At 47.7% G+C, this 19522-nt stretch overlaps 1 protein-coding gene across 1 annotated transcript in view; it reads left to right on the top strand.

Moving 5' to 3' along the window:
- The window catches only part of cacna1g (calcium channel, voltage-dependent, T type, alpha 1G subunit), a gene marked incomplete at its 5' end in the record, with an annotated part of 270616 nt that overhangs the window by 209443 nt on the left and 41651 nt on the right, over positions 1 to 19522 (top strand). Inside the window, 6 exon segments of the mRNA XM_084566892.1 lie at positions 5458 to 5642; positions 15119 to 15245; positions 16070 to 16195; positions 16327 to 16416; positions 16534 to 16726; positions 18401 to 18451. Of these exon segments, the coding sequence (XP_084423018.1) occupies positions 5458 to 5642; positions 15119 to 15245; positions 16070 to 16195; positions 16327 to 16416; positions 16534 to 16726; positions 18401 to 18451 (772 nt within the window).

Raw genomic sequence — 19522 nt, 5'->3', positions numbered from 1 at the left:
CCCAGCAACGTGGGAGGAAATACCGGTCATCACCGACCTGTGTCTCCGTGTCCAACGCTGCGCGGTCCAGGCCACGGGGAGATCGCTGGGGACCATGGTCCTGCAGGAACGAGCGCGATGGCTCAACCTCGCCAACCTGTCGGACAGAGAGAAGGACGACATCCTGGACATGCCCATTGTCCCGGAGGGGATTTTTGGTTCCGCGTTGGCCTCGATGCAACGGCGGTGTGAAGCCAAAAAGAAGGAGGATGAAGCTCTCCAGCTCTGCCTCCCTCGAAAGCCCCCAGCGCCCTCTCCACCTGCGCAGCGTAAAACCTTTGCGCAGGCCGCTTCTCAGGTTTCGCAGTTCAAAATGCCGAAACAGCTGAGACCCCAGCCCGCCCCACCTGCCCCGCCTGGTCGGCCCGGCTGGCCCAAAAAACCCCCGGCCCCGACTGCAGCTTCGCCGGCGCGGCCCGCGCAAGCTGCCAGCAACCAGGCCAGAAAGAAGAAGAGAGCGGCCTGACCACCCCTCTCTCCACCGGTGTTGCAGCTGGAAGTTCCCCGTTCTCCAGCTCCACCTGTTTGGCTTTTGAGCGTGCACCTGGGGGTCCCCCACGCCCCCATCTCCCAGCTGCCACGGACCGTGCCAGAGCAAGCCGGGAGAGATGGACATTTGACGGCAGAGGGTTCAGCGGTTACCCCTCTCTCATGTCCACAAGCACGCACACATACACAAGTTTTCACGCAGAAAATAAAGTGTGTTCCACTGTCGCATCCAGGCCGCGGGCTAAGGGCGCAGTTAATAAAAGCCAAATTTGTCAAAATAAGCAGCGCGGTGGCGACACCCGCTGCCCCCCTCCGGCGAGAGGCCGCGGCTCTCCCCGGGGTGGGGGCTGTGAGGTCCCAGCCGCTGCGCTGTCCTCCCGGGCAAAAATGCACGGCGCCGCACAGGGACCGTGTCGTTCCACCACGAGAGGGCGCCACCGCACCACGACGGGCGCCTCTCGTGGTGGAGGGACTGCGATGCGTGTCGCCTCTCTCTCTCAGATGGGAGAGATGGGCCGCACTCGCAGCCCCATCCTGGGTGTTAAAGACGATCTTGAAGGGTTACAGGCTGCAGTTCGCCGCTGTTCCCCCGCGGTTCGCCGGTATAATACAATCCCAGGCTCAGGGAGAGTCAGCTCGTGTTTTACGAGAGGAAATCCTCTCACTGTTAAACAAAGGAGCAATATGTGTCGTCCCTCCCGCACAGTGTCAGAGCGGTTTTTACTCCAGGTATTTTCTGGTCCCCAAACGGGGGGGGAGCGGGATTCGCCCTATCCTGGATTTGCGGGCTCTGAACAAATATCTGAGGAAATACAAGTTCAGGATGCTTACACACGCATCCCTGCTGCGTCTTGTGCGTCAGAACGATTGGTTCACTTCTGTCGATCTGAAAGACGCGTATTTCCACATCCCAATCTATCCTCCCCACAGAAAGTATCTGAGGTTCGCTTTCCAGGGGATCTGCTACGAGTACCGCGTGCTCCCTTTCGGCCTGTCTTTAAGCCCGAGGGTGTTCGTGCGGTGCACGGAAGCAGCAATAGCCCCGCTGAGACGGCGGGGCATCCGCTTGGCCACGTATCTGGACGATTGGCTGCTTTTGGCACAATCGGAGCAGGAGGCCAGGGCGCACACGCGTATTCTCACACGGCACCTAGTCGATCTGGGTTTTGTGATAAACGCGGAAAAGAGCATGCTGTCCCCGGCGCAGGGCATAATCTTTCTGGGATTATCCCTGGACTCGGTAACTTTCACGGCGCACCTGTCGGCGGAACGAGTGAAAGCTTTCAGGACGTGTCTCGCGCTTTTTCATCCAGGCAGGTCTGTTCAATTCAGATTGTGTCTTCGGTTACTCGGACTGATGGCGTCTGCCATCCTCGTAGTCCGTCTCGGTCGCCTCCACATGAGGGAGTTCCAGCTTTGGGTGGCCTCGTGTGGGTTGGATCCCGTGCGTCATGGCGTGCGGAGAGTGTTGGTCACACCGGAGTGCGCCAGGGCGCTGCGCCACTGGCGGGCCCCGTCCTTTCTGACCCTGGGGGTGCCCATGGGTTCCGTCCTGTCCAGGAAGGTGGTCACTACGGACGCCAGCCTGACGGGTTGGGGCGGAATTCACGAGGGCCGGTCTGTGAGGGGCCGCTGGGGATCGGACCTCCAGCGGGCTCACATAAATTTTCTGGAACTTTCAGCGGTGTTCCTCTCCCTGAAACATTTCCTTCCGTCTCTCATGGGTCATCATGTCCTAGTGAGGACGGACAATACGACGACGGTGGCGTATATCAACCGTCAGGGGGGATTGCGCTCCCGTCAGTTGCACATGCTGGCACGCAAACTGATCCTGTGGAGCTGCGGCCGTCTCCTCTCCTTGAGGGCGACGCACGTCCCGGGCGCGCTGAACACGGGCGCGGACCTGTTGTCCAGAGGCGCGCCGGTGTACGGGGAATGGGCTCTGCACCCGGAGATTGTGGGACAGATATGGTCCCGCTATGGTCGGGCCGCGGTGGATCTGTTCGCGTCGAGAGAGAACGCGCAGTGCGCGCTGTTTTACTCTCTGCGCAGCCTGGATGCTCCCCTCGGCGTAGACGCACTAGCGCACGCCTGGCCGCACGAGCTTCTTTACGCGTTCCCTCCCCTGGCCTTGATACCCCCCGCTCTGTCCAGAGTGAGGGAGCACGGCCTCGCACTGATTTTGGTAGCTCCGCATTGGCCTGCGATGCATTGGCTGGCGGAGATATATCGGTTACTGTGCGCTCAGCCCTTGCAGCTCCCGCTGCGCAGGGACCTGCTGTCGCAGGGGGGGGGGACGGTCTTCCACCCGCACCCGGAACGCCTGGCGCTGTGGGCTTGGCCCCTGAATGGCTCAATCTGTCGGCTATGGGACTGTCACAGCGTGTGATTTCCACGATTCAGAGCGCTCGGGCCTCCTCCACTAGGTCTTTATATGACTGTAAGTGGAGAGTGTTTGAGGGGTGGTGTCACAGTAACGGCCACATTCCTTTTCAGTGTCCGGTAGGAGTGATATTGTCATTCTTGCAGGACCTGATTGACAAGCGAAAAGCCTTCTCCACGGTTAAAGTGTACTTGGCGGCTATCGCCGCCTGTCACGTGGGGTTTGGGAAGCGAACGGCTAGCCAGCACCCTCTGGTTTGCCGTTTTATGAAGGGGGCGCGCAGGCTCCTCCCCGTTTCCAGACCGCTGGTACCTCCGTGGGATCTGGCTGTGGTTCTGGAGGGACTTAAGGGCCCTCCTTTTGAACCACTGGAGGGAGCAGATTTGAAACACGTGTCTTTGAAGACTGTGTTGTTGCTGGCTCTGGCTTCGGCCAAACGAGTTAGTGACATCCATGCGCTTTCGGTACATCCGTCATGCGCTCAGTTCTTCCCGGGGGATGTGAGGATGATTTTGAGGCCCAACCCGGCTTTTGTGCCCAAGGTGTTGGGCGCATGTTCCCCTATTGACCTTGTGGCTTTTGCTGCTTCATCAGAGGGCCAGCAGTCACATGCGTTATGTCCGGTTCGTGCGGTGCGCACTTACATGGACAGGACTAAGGGGTTCAGGAGGAGCGATCAGCTGTTTGTCTCCTGGGCTAATCCTCATAAAGGAAAACCTGTCACGAAGCAGCGCCTATCCCACTGGATGGTGGAGGCGATTGCTTTGGCCTATACGAGTCAGGGTTTGCAGCCACCTGTGGGCCTGCGAGCGCACTCGACTCGGGGCTTGGCCGCATCCTGGGCCTTATTCAGGGGAGTCTCTGTTCAGGACATCTGTGCTGCGGCGAGTTGGTCCTCGCCTCTCACGTTTGTCCGCTTCTATAGGTTGGACGTCTCCGCGCCGTGCGTGGCACGCGCGGTTTTACTGTCCTGATGGGAGCAGAGTGTTTTTCCCTGTGGGTTGGTGGACGCTAGATAAGCTTGTCTGGCAATACGGGAGCTACCACATCCCATAGTGAGACATCGAGCGAAATATTATGAAAGAGAACTTTAGGTTATTTACATAACCCCGGTTCTCTGAGTAATATGAGTGAGATGTCTCACCAGACAACCCTTCTTGCTTGGGCGAGTGAGAAGAGGTGCTTATCTTGAATGACGTGTTGCCGTCCGCCTGAGCTATTTAAGGTAGGTGGGACTACCTATGGCGGACGGACACGTTCACCAGCCAATCAGGATTGGCGTAATGAGATTAATGCTTCTGAGGGCTGCAGCGAGGCGTGCATCCCATAGTGAGACATCTCACTCATATTACTCAGAGAACCGGGGTTATGTAAATAACCTAAAGTTTTGTCTTATTCATTCAGGAAAAACACAAAACCGCTATTATAAATGTTCACCTGAAAGTGATGTCTATTCAGCAACGAGAGGTGTCTTTATGTAACCTTATTACTGGACGTTACAGTGTGTGTGGAAGTTTTGAGGTATAATCCGAACTCTGCGCATTAACTTAATGCGTGTGCTTTCAGTGAGAGCGAGAGAGATGCCACAGATTGTTCCAAAATACGTGTCATATCCCCAGGTCATGAGGCAATCACGGCAAACAGCTGCTCGTGGGTCTGATAGACCGGTGGCCATCCATTAAAGACAGCAGCTGTTGCAATACACAGATCAGCCACAACATTAAAACCACTGACAGGAGGAGTAAATAACATTGATCATCCTGTGACAATTCAATCCTCTGCTGGGAAACCTTTGGACCTGGCATTAATGTGGATGTTACTTAGGCATGTACCAGACCCAAAGGCCCCCACTAACAACATCCTGTTGCCAGACACCACAGGACACCCTCAGGAGGCCCATGTCCATTCTCTGATGAGTCACAACTGTTTTGGAGGCTCAAGAGAGTCCAAAATTTTACTAGTAATGTACTGTATGAATTTAGTAGGATAAAATGTAAATACTTCAGCTTACACATTGTATTTATTCAGTAGGTACTGTTATTCACAGATTGGCATCAGCTAATTGAATTTATATTCTCTCCATTATCCTTTCATCCCTTCTGCCGCAGTAGGTGCTGCATTAGGTAGTTCAGCCCATTGTCTGTTATTTTGTGGACCACAGTACAAGCTTTCTGGGCAGAATAAATGATGAATGATGAACCTATAGAATCAGAAATGAGGTGTGGAAAGTTTGCAGCTTTTATCATCTCTGCTGCCAAGTAAACGATCGCTGTGCAAAGCCGATAAGCGGGGCATGTGGGATATTAAGCACTGACTCCTAATGAATGCAAAAATAACAAACAAATCTGCAGCTGCACTGAGATATTGAATATCTCAATTGTGTATCATCATTTTCAGCCACTTATATCTTCGAGTGAATATATAATATCCGAACCAAATTTGTGCTGCGGCACCCCACCCTTTGTGTCATCCATCTTCTTTCTCACTCACGTACAGAGACTCTGCACTTCTTTACATTAATCTACCATGTCCCCTTTTCCGTCCAGATCGTGGCTTTGGGCTTTTTCTTCGGGGACAAGGCCTACCTGAGGAGCAGCTGGAACATTCTGGACGGGATGCTGGTGATGATTTCTGTAATTGACATCCTGGTGTCTCTTATCTCCAACTCGGGAACCAAGATCCTGGGCATGCTCAGAGTGCTGAGGCTGCTGAGGACCCTGAGGCCTCTGCGGTAAGTGTCTCTCTCAGGGACGATGAAATGTAGTATATACACGAACTCAGACGACAGACAGCCCGTGAAGCTGCTGAACGGAATAATATAATACAACATTACCTTTCATTTAAGATCTCCCAAATCGCTAGTTGGTGGCCACTGCTTAAAGTAAAGCAAAACAAACTTTATATATACAGTATAGGGCTGTAAATACTTGTATATTTCTAAAAAAATAAAATAAAACATGGCAGTGGAAACTAACTGAGCCCCCCTCTCTCTCGGCCCTGACGTGTGCCATTTTTAGGAGCATTTGGGAGATGTGTTTGTGTGTCTGCGCAGACATTTATTTTAGAGTGCATTCAGACATGAATTACTGTCAGAGTGTACACAATTGCACAGTTATGTTTATTTGAGCGGAAATAAGGCGGAAATCACCAATTTGGAGACTGTTTTTGTACTCAAATCTCCAAATATATATTTGTGTGTGTGTGTGTGTGTGTGTGTGTGTGTGTGTGAGAGAGAGAGAGGGGAGGGGGAGGGGGGGGGGGGGGACACTGTGTCTTTGTTGTGTCAGGAGATGACAGGATCTTTACATACATGTGCAGGTCTTAAGTTTCAGTCTCAGTGTGTGCGTTCGTATGTGTACATGTGGATCCGTTCGCATGGCTTCGTGCTTGACTTGGCTCCCATGCTCAGTGTGAGAGGACGGGGTCGGGGGGGCTCTCCGGGCTTTGCCCTCTCTTTGAATATTTATCGCAGTTCTCGGTAAGAGCACGAAAATCAAATATTCATTTTCATCCTGCCAAATTTACCCACTAAACACCACTGATCTTTCTTTTGCCTCTCTAACTTTCACCTCTGACATGAAAGGGAAATCTTTTGCTCTCGCAGCCTTCGAGGTGACGCTTTCTCCTTTGAGTTCGTAAGTAATGTTTGCGTGTGTGAACTGGGTGTATTTGCAGTAAATCTGCATATATTTATCTTTCTGTTACATCGTACCCCTCAAAAGTTAGTTGGGTTGGAATTCGTAGAGTTTTCATGGTGTTATTAGATGTCAGTAAGTACTTTGGTTGGTATAACGCTACTATAACTGAAAGAACGTATGCCCTAAATTATAAATATATGGTTGTTGTTGTTTTTTTTTTTTTAAGTTGTATGTAATGTCAATAACAATCCAAATCGCCTCAAAACGCTTTACAGAACTCAGGGCCTTTAACTTCCAGAGCAAGCACCAAGGTCGGCCGGCTGGCCTCAAGCAGATGGGCTTGAGGCCAGCCGGGCAAAGAAAAAGAAAAACAGGGAGAAGAGAAGTGAAGAGAGCAACAGAATGAGCATACATGCATCTGGATAAAGCAAACATGCAACATAAAAACATAAGTACATGATACCAGATCATGACGTGGGTGACTGATAATGGACAAAAAGAATGGATACACTGGAAGTATTAACCTTTGGAAAGCTTATTGTGTGTATGCAGAGTGCCTATAAAGTTACTGTTACAGTAATAAACAATGGCACAGGGCCATAAAACTATGTCAGCAACAATAGTCTTTATGTTGCAGGCGTGTTGGCCGACGTAATGTACAAACGAGGTATCATAAGCGGGTCAGAGGACGTGAAACATCTGTTTGCATCAAGACCCTGTCCACACTGTTGCTGCAGTCAGTGTGTGAAGTGTGACAGGAGCCGGCGTAAAACTTTGCACAGCTCGTGAATTTTTAAGCACCTCTGGTAAATTGAGGATGCTTTTAAAGTGTAATTTATTTATTTGTTGACTTCCCCGCAAAGTGCAATAAACTGAAAGAAACCCAAGTCTTTCTCAACATACTTGGCGAATAAGCTGGAAAACTTGCCACGGTTTCTTTTCTCACTGTCTAATCATTTAAAAAACCCCAGTCTGACTTCATGATGTTGAAATCGGAGCTCTGTGGGGGTCAAGCCATCTGGTGCGGGACTCCTTTCACTTGTTGTGACTGAAGACAGTTTTTTTATTGACTCTGGCTTCGTGTCTGGGCTCGGTGTCGTGCTGCAGAGTGAATTTGGAACCGGTGAAACGCAACCTTGATGATGCTTGCAGGACGGATAAGAATCTAAGCATCTGACAGTCCTAAAACATCTGCACCTTACTGTACTTCACACAAAATACTACTTGAGAATTTGGATTTGCTGCCATTCCAAAGCTTAATTCATTTAAAAATATACAGGATGCTAATGCCTATACGCTATAGCAGCGCTATTACTGCGTTGGTGGTACACAGGGCTTTGCAGGTGCATGTCTTCAAATCAGTGTGGAATTATTGGAAATGTAGGTTGAAACACATGCAAATGGACTTGTAGGGTTTCTTGAACCACTCATCCAAGTAGCGTCTTCATTTCTAAAAGACTGGTGGGAAGATGGTGTTTAAAATCAAATCCTCTATGGGTTTTATCCATCAGAAACTCACATGACTAGGGTCTGTTAACACCAGATACTTACCCGTAGTTGGAGGAAACTGTTCCAGGCTGTTCTTCACTTGTTTGCGTTGTTGTTGGTCCAATGGTCCTAGCTCTTCCCCCATCTTGGAAAAGACTGGACAAAGTAATTCTATGTAGTGGACAGAAGCCAGTTCCTACCTCTCACCCAGCTCATTGGCTGACTGCACACAAATGCATCCCCTTAGCCTCAGTGTTTGTTGGATTCCCATAATCGTTCACTCTGGGCTACACAAACAGACACCAACACTGTACCGCAAATCGGCCTTTTAATGTGACATTAAAGAGTGAACTTACTGCCAAACAAAGGACTTCCTAATTAGACCTGGTGCAACTATGACAAACTGAATACTCATAAAGAGTACCTGACTCCAACTGCTGCTGAACGTCTTCCTCCCTGTGCACCGCGTCTCATTTAATCCCCAGAGGGCAGCAAGGCTGAAGCTGTATTAATGTCGAGCAGGGACGGTTTTAAAGTCAGATTAGAAAATATGAAGCAATTACAGGAGGAAATTGGACACATTTTGAGTATAGGGAAAATATTCTCGGGAGCAAAGGGCAGCCATTTCTCTAGGGAATGATGTTTTCAGTTTGAGGAAGATGCAAAATGGCAGAGAGAGAAATAGGATTAGGAGGACTGTATGAAGATAGGCAGAGAGGGAAGGAGGCAGAAACAGGGGAGGACGGGAAAAGGACAAGTAAAAGAAAGAGCTCAGCTGGGTCGCTCGATTCTCTCCGCTGAAGCTGCACGTGAGTTACAGGAAAGTAATACTGACATATCATTTTTAAGGTAGTTATTAACTTTAATCCAAGAGCAGGGGCACAATATTAAAGGCTATAGCATATTAAGCTATATGGGTTGATTAGTGTACTGCAGGTACCTAAATCCCTGTTAGAGATAATTCAGTCTGGTCAACAAGCAGTGGTACTTCTGCTTGTTGAGTAACTGCTTGGTGGACAAATATGTACTGTTAAAAGTTTGGGTCTGTACTTTTTGACTTGATTAGCAAGAACCTGCTTAGTTCAGCTATCTGTTGGAACTAAAAAAAATAGTAATAGGTTTGCTCATTTTATATTCAAATATACAGTGAAATGATCCAGTGTTTCTTGGCTGCTTGCAAAGTTGAATGTTGACACCTGACACCTGAGTTATGTTGGCACAGATTGTCTCAAACTTCGACAAGATCATGTCCGTAAAGTAACATTTCACGTGGACGTCATATGTAGCTGCAGTCTAGCTTAGCCACATGGAACACTGCATCACATTCCTCCTTGTCCTTACTAATGCGAGGTTTATACCTCTGCGTCAATTTAATGCCGTAGCTACGCCCAGACCCTAACACCATAGCCTGATGTGCACCTCCCCAGAAGGTAACTGATTGGTCTGCTTGGTAGTACCGTATTTCTGCTTTAGTATTTCCGACTGCTTCTGTATCTCCACAATTTTCGAATTAATAATTAATAATGAAGTTTGAGGAAAGGTAAACTGAGGAGGTTCGGAAATACAAACATTGTATGACTGGTCTTCTGTGAAATTTCAGCAAAAGTTTCAGTTGCCATTGTTGAAAGTGAAGCAGGAAGTAGAAATAAAAATTAACCCGAGTGGCACAAAAGACACGCTGCTGACTAGCGTTTGGGTGGTGTTTTTACAGAGCAAGCCAGACTGACGAGTGCACAAGTATAAGTGGCTTGCACCCGCATAGGCTAAATGTGTAGGTTACACCGGTTATGCCCCGCAGAGGTATAAACAAGCTAACTTTGGAAAATTGTTTTCTCCTCTCCACACCCTAACATCAAGGCAAATCTAGAAATGTCATACAATTCTGTTCCACCAATAGCTGCTATGGACTGTAGACGTTGACTCTGGTGTAAGTGCTAAGCTAATTTAAATCCTTTTTGAGAAATATTGAGACTTAAAGTAAGTATTGAGACTTGTTGGTGTAACTGGTGTAACATTTAGTGTGTGACTGATTCCTTAGCTCTGTTCTCTGTTCTGTAGTGTGAAGGGTTGCTTTTCCTTGTGTTTGTCCTGCGGTGAACAGTAAACCCAGTCAGGATGTCCAATATCAGCTGGGATAGGCTCCTGCCCCGAGCGACCTTCTACTGAATAAGGTCATAGATAATGGATGGACGGATGAAAATAGAACCTAAAGCACAAACTGGGATGGCGTCATCAGTGGGCATATCTTATTTAACAATAGAAAAGGTCTGCGAATAAAACTAAAACTAGCTCATGTACCTCAGTTGAACTTACATAAATGCTTGCAGGTAAAAAACACAAAATTTTGCTTGATCTTCGAAAACCTACATTCATCTTAAAAATATGAACAGACTCCAGAGTGGTTCCTCATGGAAAAGCTGTTCCAGACATGGAAATTGTTGTTGTGGCTTCACTAATACCATCTAAGTTTTTCCATGTGACATTGTTTTTGGGATCAGCTGTGGGACACATCCAAACAACCTTTGCCAGGCAGCTGCGCAGACCTGTAACTGAACATTTGGTCGCAAGAGGCCTGGAGCGTAACCCGACTGTCATTGGGTGAAAAGTGGCCTGCACCTTGCCTGTTCAGATCTTGCATTAACGTCCGACGTGGGCAATCCGATCGCAAGTGGCCAGCGTAAAGTATCAGTGGTCACACGTGGCATTAAAAATGTGTCTCCGCATGCATCCCCAACCAGCACTTCTGATCTGATCTCAAAATTAAAATCACCAAATTGCCTAGAATTCATGTTTTGTAGACTGAAGGAGAAGTGGGAAAATCGGAAGAAAGCCCACTTAGTCCCAAGGAGTTTTCTTCCCCAATTTAACCTCAACTCCAACCCCAATCCCAACCACAACCCAGTCCCAACCCCAACCCCAATCCCAATCCCAATCCCAAAACCCAACCCCAACCCCAACCCCAATCCCAAAACCCAACCCTAACCCCATTCCCAACTCCAATCCCAACCCAGTCCCAGCCCAACCCCAACTCCTACCTCAACTCCAACCCCAACCCCAACTCCAACCCCAACCCCAACTCCAACCCCATGCCTGACCGTGGCGGATCTAAAATAACCCTTTAATGGAGTTTTAGAAACTTCTATTGAGTGGGTTATGATGGTTGGCTCTTCCCGAGGGCCCCTAAATTACATATAATTTGGGATTTGTATTTGTTATTTTCATTAATTTCGTTCAAATTCTTTTAACTTTAATCCTTCCCCCAGTTTATTTATCTATCTAAAAAAATTTTTTAAAGTACAAGGAGCCAATTTAACAATCTTGCTCTAACTGGTGTAAGATACGACCTGTGCCCGTGCATTAGTAACCTGCTCTTTAAGAGTGGGATTACTATTTTGTCCCCAAACCCAACCCCAATCCCAACTCTAACCCTAACCAGTAAACAACACCTCAATCTTTCTCAGGGTCCGTTAGAATCATTTAAGCTCAGTAAGTGTAAACAAATCAGGTTTACCTTAAAGATCATAAAACATCTTTAAAGAAATGTATTATTTTCATTCTAAATAAATCAGTTAATTCTATTCATTGAATGAAATTTAGTGGCGGCACAGCTGGGATAGTTCAGTATATTGTATGTAATCTCCCAAATTCTTCATGTTGGCATTAAACAGAGCAGACGCAGCTTTGTCATCCATAAAGCATTAGTTTCAATATCGGCTTGTTGTCACTCCAGCTTGATTGTGGCAGACTCATGCTCACTGGGTGCTTGAATTAAATATGAGCTTGTCTGTGTTTTCGCCTCCGGCAGCACGTGGGGTTCGCACAGGCGGCATCCGAGCTGCGGATGCTGACACGGGAATAATAATCAATCAGCCATCACTTATGCGCTCACAGGCTGAAATCCATGGCAGTTTGTCACTTAGACAACCGAGTTTTGGGCTACGGCGGGTGATAACTGCTGTAGGTTATGCAATGCGACGAGCTGAACAGAACTATTTGCGTACAGCTCGTGTGCAGCTCGGGACTGCGTGCGACGCAATCCCAACAAGTGGTTGACTTTTGCTATTTGTTTCCCATTACAGATATTAATGACTGCATTACATTACACGAGAAAGCCGAGTCCACGGGGGTGCGCGGGCCTCCGTGCGTGACAGAATGATGCATCAGCTTTGTTTAACAGGGCGCACACACACCTCCGTAGTCATTCATCAAGCCCACAACCCGAGCTGGGGGTTGTCTTCAGGGAAGACCCACAAGTTAGCACCCCGTGTCAGCACATGGCACTTTTATGTCAACCATCACCACCTACACCCCTATCGACCAGTCAGCCGCAGCCTAGAAGCCCCACGCCCCACCGTACTGTGTCCATTAATTATACCTGCCACACTACCGGGCTTCCTTGGAGGCCGACCGATTCGGTTTGTGGGGATTGTGAGGTCAGGGCCTGCCAACGTGTCTGTTTATTGATAAATCCCCGCTGTGTTTGACCTCTGTCGGATCAGCTTTTGAGCTCATCCATGACTTGATGACAGTGTAATTATTCCTGATGCTTCTGTTGAGTGGTTTACCTGCTCGCTTACTTGTGTGCATGTGCATTCGCGAATGTTTGCGGTTAACAGAGCTGAAAGCAACCTAATTAACTCCACGTATAATTGCCATTCTTCAAGGTGTTTAGATTATCTTTGCGTGACACCTGAATTCATCGGCTAGCTGTTTACATTTGCATTTCATTTGCGAGAACAGCGAGCGGTGCAGTTTTGTAGCCCGAAGACGAGGGACAGCTGCAGAAAAGAGAAAAGCACGGAGAAATTTGTACAGCAAGGTGGAGCGAGAAACAAAGCTGAGGCAAAAAAAAAGCGAAGAAATAGAACTTGCCTCATTTTTTATTCCCTCTATATCCCTGCAACTCATCAGCCCTCATCTCCTCCCTCTATTCCCTGCTTCTATCTCTCAGCATCGCTTAATTACACCCAGTGTTTGCACTGTGGGAACGCGCCTGCCACTTATTGCCCTACTTGTTGTTCCCTTTCCTCAATGTGAGGGATACGCCGGTGCTGGAGCGAGACGGGCGGTGCGTACGCGCAGGTGTTGAGCGCCGCGGCACACTCCTTCCCCTCTCCTTTGTATAGCACACAAAACAAGGACACGCCGCGAACAGCGAGAAAATTATGCAGAAAGGTAGATTAGTGGAAGTAGTGAGCGCTCACTTTTTCCTCCCTCTGGCTCCCGACCATACAGCTCTTACTCATCCTCCTTTTTTTGTGTCGTATGCAAATAGACATTATGTTGAGGAGCCCGTCGCAGCGCGTGTCCTTCATGTACCGCTTCATCAGAGCGTATTGACTCTGAATAAGAGTCCCGTCTGTCCTTCGTTCCACTATTTAATAACCCCTTTCACTTGAGCATATTTGTCAGAGTGGAGCTGGAAAGGAGAACATGATGTAAAGAGCTAGAGAGGCTGGCTTGGGGTTTTCATATGGAAATCAGGAATGTGTGGAAACACTTTCTTTTTGAAGTAGTCGACGGAAGGGACGGGAAGTGTAAACAACGCACTTCTGTCCTTGATGGAGAACTCACTGACTTTCCTAGGAAGTCTTAATCTCAAGCTACGTTTGCCTCATCGCTCACACTTTTAAAACTTTTATCAAGCACACATTTTACTGATTTTAACAGAGACCTTGCCTGAATTGATGCAAAGAAGTTTATTGGTAGGCAGGCCGTGAGGGACGTGGATGGAGGGATGGTAGGAGTCGAAGGGAAAGGATGAGAAGGATCAAAGAGGAAGGGTTAAAAGGGGTGAAAGGCGTAGATGGATGATGGTCTTTGGATGCAGATGAACCCAGGGAGCCTCACTCCCTGGATGAACCCGGATGAACCCAGGGAGTCTCCCTCCCTGGGTTCATCTGGGGGACACATCTCCAAAAGCTTCGGATCCTCGCACCCTGGTTCCTGTAATGAAAGAAGGAAAGGGTAGAAAAGAAAAGAGAGGGATGTGGAGGGTGGGGGTTGAGAATTGAGACGAACAGAGGGGGAGACGGTTAAGACACACCTTTATAGGTAAGCATGGGAAAGAGAATGACATGGGGCATGGTCTTGCTCCTGAACCTAAGCTATAATAACGCCTACAGTAATGCTTAGGAAGGAAAAACTGGACTCTAATCCCTGTCTTTGCTGAGTAATTAAGTGCATATATTGTCCGATAACATAACCCATAACAGTATGCTGATGGAGACGCATGCAGTTCTTGAACACTAGTGCCCTCTATGGGCCAGAGGTGGTACGTCAAACCAACATGGTTTCATAATAAGACACTGTGAGGTGCAAACTGATGAAGTGTAGCCACGGGCTTGTTATTCTCCGATCAGGGCTATCGATCAGTCGGTCTGCCCTTTCTCCTTATTATCTTATGTCTCCTCTTAATCTGCTATTGACTCTTCCTTCACTCAGCTGTCAGCTCAGGGGAAAACCTACAGTGCAGACAAAGACGGATAGACAAAGGCTGAGCACATTGCAACTCCAACAGCCTTTTTTTCACGGGGTAGCATTGTCTTCGGTGTGCATGAAGAGGCGAATGTGAGCGTTTGTGTTTTTTTTTTTCTGCAGTAGGTGTGTGTTGGGTTTCAGCCTGTCGGAGAGGCTCAGCTGCAGTGCAGAGTGGTGCCGGGTGCCCTGCTGGCACTGATTAAACATCCTCATCAGTCCATTGGCTTAATTAGATGTGTCTGTTTCTTTGACTGCGAAAGTGAAAGGAAGCAGAGAGCGAGAGAGAGGTGGCGTGAAGGAGAGGGAAGGACATAGCTTTTGTAGAAAAGTGGGGAATCGGTGAAACTTAATTTGTCTGCGAGCCAGCAAGTATTTCGGGTTTGCAAAGTTCGCATGTGAGAAAGCGTGTGCGTAAATGTGTGTGTGTGTGTGTGGGGTGTGAGGAGGGTTGAAGCTTGGAACGCTGCAGGCGTCACCGCTCCATCTGGTCAGCGCTGTACAGTCAGTGACCTGAGAGTGCCCTGCGCAAACACACACACACACACACAACGCACACACACATCCATGTTGCACTAACATGCTGTTGTATGCCGTGTTCCAGAGTGATCAGCAGAGCCCCGGGGCTGAAGCTGGTGGTGGAGACCCTGATGTCATCCCTGAAGCCCATTGGCAACATTGTGGTCATCTGCTGTGCCTTCTTCATTATCTTCGGCATCCTGGGAGTGCAGGTGAGAGAAGGGGGGCGAGGGAGAAAAACAGCGAGAAGGGATGCGGACAGAAATAATGAAAAAGCAAAAAACTCCAAAGCGCCGCTCTCCTGCCGCGCCGCGATAGTTTGACATGTGATGAATATTCTCACAGTTTTTCCACATTCTCTTTCCCCACCTTGGGTGCACACGCATCACAGGAGAATTTTTTATTTTTTTTTCAATGCACTCTCTGCGTTATAACTCATACACCAGGATACTTATGTATGCTTATCTGGTTACAATTTAGATTTCATGGCTAAGAGCCCAAGGACCAGTCTATACCAATGACTTATGCACTCTTGGTACAGTTACAGCACTCGTTTATCTGCCTTCAGTATGTTGATGCCCATAAATCACCTGTTCATGTCATGGAGGGTTAATGGCCATGATGATAGCATAAGTAAAGTGACTAGAGAGACTTCTGCAACGTCCTTACCCTCCAGAGTTGAGATGTTCAAGATGTTTCAAGGCTATATATATGGTGCAATTTATGTCTGTTAGGTTTATTTGTGATCCATTTAGCAGATTTTATAACCTTAACCAGGGCCAGCCACCCAAGGTTAAACGATACCTTTAACTGTACTCTTATTATTCTTTGGTATAGATCTGTAAAACGCTAGGGTATTAATTTCACTGATGAAAACTCACATTCTGAAGGTCAGCCAATTCTTTTTCACCTGGGGACAAATCAAGTGCGTATCCTCCAGGGTCAAAGTCCTCTTAGTACAAAGCTCCCTCGCTCAGGCTGAATGAATCCAAACCCAAATGGTAAAGTAGCGGCATGTGTGTGTTCTCCTCCTCAGCTTTTCAAGGGAAAGTTCTTCGTTTGTCAAGGAGAGGATGTGAGGAACATCACCAACAAGTCAGACTGCCTGCAGTCTAATTACAAATGGGTCAGACACAAGTACAACTTTGACAACCTGGGACAGGTGAGGCCTTTGAAATGCCAAGATTCCTCATATGTAGAAGGATGCATAAATGAAGGTATTGATGGAGTTTTGCCAGTCCTGTTTTCGGTGAAGTGGGTATTGTTTCGACTCTCTTTCCTTTTCTCTCTCAGGCCTTGATGTCTCTCTTTGTACTGGCGTCGAAAGATGGCTGGGTGGACATTATGTATGATGGGCTAGACGCTGTAGGAGTTGACCAACAGGTAAAGAAATTCAATTGTACACACCAAAACTCCTGTGAAATTTGCCCAGGGCATGGTAGGTCACTTGGTTTGGATAGCCCCATATGATCTTCTACATCAATTTTCTTTGTGTTTCAGCCGGTAATGAACTACAACCCATGGATGCTGCTCTACTTCATTTCCTTCCTCCTGATCGTCGCCTTCTTCGTGCTCAACATGTTCGTCGGCGTGGTGGTGGAGAACTTCCACAAGTGCCGGCGCCACCAGGAGGCAGAGGAGGCCAAACGCAGGGAGGAGAAGAGACTGAAACGCATGGAGAAAAAGAGACGGAGTAAGGAGAAGGAGCTGGCTGGTCGGTAGTCTTTCCACATCTTTCTGAGTCCTGCTTGGTTTGAGCTTGAGCCTTTTCTCTTTTTTTTTTTTATTCGTTTTGCTTTTTAATTTGGTTTGGCCAAATCTGGAAGAACGCAGTCAGTGAGCTAGTACCATTTAGTAGTTGCTACTCTGCGGTAGAACCTTCCCTTTCCCTCGAACCATCCACTTTTCCTTTAACTCGTAAGATCTCGGGCTAATTCATAATGCTGTCTGGTGGTCACCTGCTCTGGCTCTGCAGAATCTGCTACAGACCATGGAAGCTCTTCTTCAACCCCGGCATCAGTTTGATCAAGCTGGGTGTTAGGAAAAGCTCCCATAAATGGTAGGTTTGCAGACTTGGGACAGCTGAGCGCTAGAGTTACCCCCCCCCCCACCCCCCCCACCCTTACCCTCCGTCCTTATCTTGCTTGGTCTACCGTAGACGTCGTGCTTGGGATGGCCCCATGAAGCATGCCCAGTGAGAGTGCTGACAGACGGGGGCTTGCATGGTAGTGGGTATACGGAGCTAGAGGGAGGGGGAGCTGCTGATCAATTCATCGCCGCGATGACAGACAAGATGACCCCCCTCCCTTCCTCTCTTCTGCATGTGGTTTAGTACAGCCGCAGGGGCAGGGATAGACCAAAATCTGGAAGAAGAGTTTTCCCTTAGCTAAGATCAGAGATCACCTCGGGTGAGATTTGTCGGAGTTAGAGCTAATTCCCTACCTGTCCCTCCTCCCCTTCGGCTGTATAGGAGTTGGTGACAAAGTGTATAGTTTCGTTTTTTTATTCTTTCCACTGCCTCCTAAACACCAAACAGCAGTGCTGGCATCAGCTAGCATTAGCCTTCTTGAGAATTGGGTGCCTATCCTTAAAGTATTTTACCCGCTTATTACAAAGGCACTGTCTTTTTTTATATTTTCTACAAGGAGCAGTGGACACCGTTTGTTTTCTTCCAACCTGAAGGAAAACCTTTTGATTTCTTACGACATGATCATATTATTTTGTAAGCGGAATGTTTCCGTCGACCTCTTGAGAAATACAGATGGGAATTGATCTTCCTTTTACAGGAGGTGTCTGTCAAGGGTATCTGTCCAATCGAAAAAACTCCCAACCCAACGCTATCACACACAGTGTTCACACTTTATATGTCAAGAGGATCTCTACCTGCCCTACCTCCTTCATTTTTTTCAAATTGTTTTCCTGATTTTGCTTTTTTTTCTTCACTGATTTTTTGGTTAAAAGTTTGTCTTTTTTTTCTTGCACAGTATTTTTTTTTTTTCGCCAGGAAAACCTTTTTTTACACAGTGGTTTTTACGGTAACGAAAAGGCTAGATTTTGGGTTTATTAGTCAGTTCGCAACACAAAAAGGTAAGGTTGCAAACGTCAGCTACATTTTGAGAACTTTGCGTATCAGCGGTTCCAGTTATGCGAACAAGAAGCGAAACTGTCGGTCAAAAGAACTGGACTCAGAATCACTGGAAAGACAAAACATAGGAACATAAACCAGCTTAATCCTTCATCGCTTCCTTCTGGCCTTACTCCATCCCTCTTTCCCTCTTTCTCTCTCTTTGACTCTCTCCTCTATCTAACCCTCTCCTTCCTTTCTTTCTTCTGCTTCTCCCTGACTAACACGGTCTCATTCCTCTAGATTTAATGGTTCCGGGGGTGAGTTGGGCCCTTTCTGACGGCACATTGAAAGGTACAGAGTTTCCAGCATGTTCTGTGTGTCCCTTTAAACCTCCCACCACCACTGACCACGACCACCCACCATGGTGGCTAGGGTTCTCAGTTCAATGATCACGGGAGGTAGGGCCCCATCCCGCGTCCCCGCCCCCCTGCCTCTCTCCCATCAGCCTTCAGTCCGCTGGACATGCTGTTACCTGTTTTCTCTCTGTCTTGGCTTTGTCTTTCACAGCTCTTCCACGCCGTCCGCGATCCATCCACCGTTCACAGCACCGCACTGCTGCACCATTACCACAAGGGAGGAAGTTTAGTTAAGTTGCCAGGGCAACTGAGGTGGAGTGAGAAAGGGGAATGGTTAATGAGGGGCTGCAGTCGTTGGACGTGTTTTGAGATAAAGGATTCCAGGGCGGTTCTTTGTTTTTTTTTTTGTTTTTTTGCACAAAGCAACTGCACTATAGTACTGGTGTAATTGTTCCTAAACACTTTAAGTATGATTCACTCAATTACCACTTGTGCTTTGGTCTTGTGATGGCCATCATTTCTGGTGGTTATGCTAATAGTTTGGTTATTCTAAGTAATTTCTGTAATCTGGGAATATGGTGACATCGCTACAACAGTAAGACATCACAGAGGTTGTAATAATCTTAAGTATCATGGTGCTTTCAGTTTTAAAGTCATGTGGTACCTTGTGCTTCAAGTCTGATTTCCCCTCCACTGCTGGCGTGCACTTATCCCATTCTGTGCTCGAGTGCACATGCGTCATCATAAGTCAACTTTCTGTGTTGAAGAAAAGTACCGTGCTATGGCACATTTAGCATTCCCAACAGATGGATGCCATACCCAAGTACAAGTGAACTGCACTTGGCACTGAACAAAGTTCACAGTGAACAGAACAATCGTGCAAACTGAACGTTTGGTTTGTTAAAAACGCTCTCCGTCACTTTACGGATCTCCTGGCATGCATACGCCCTGGAACTCATCATGCTAACATACTGACAGCAGATGTACCGTTTACCATTTTATTACTTCATTGAGCCTATTGACATGGCAATATTTTCTTGTTAGCATGAAACACAAAGTCAGCTTA

This window comes from Chelon labrosus, assembly GCF_963514085.1.
Source record: "Chelon labrosus genome assembly, chromosome: 19".
NCBI lineage: Eukaryota > Metazoa > Chordata > Actinopteri > Mugiliformes > Mugilidae > Chelon > Chelon labrosus.
Note: the sequence above shows the minus strand (reverse complement) of the source record. Positions and strands in the feature narration are given on the sequence as shown.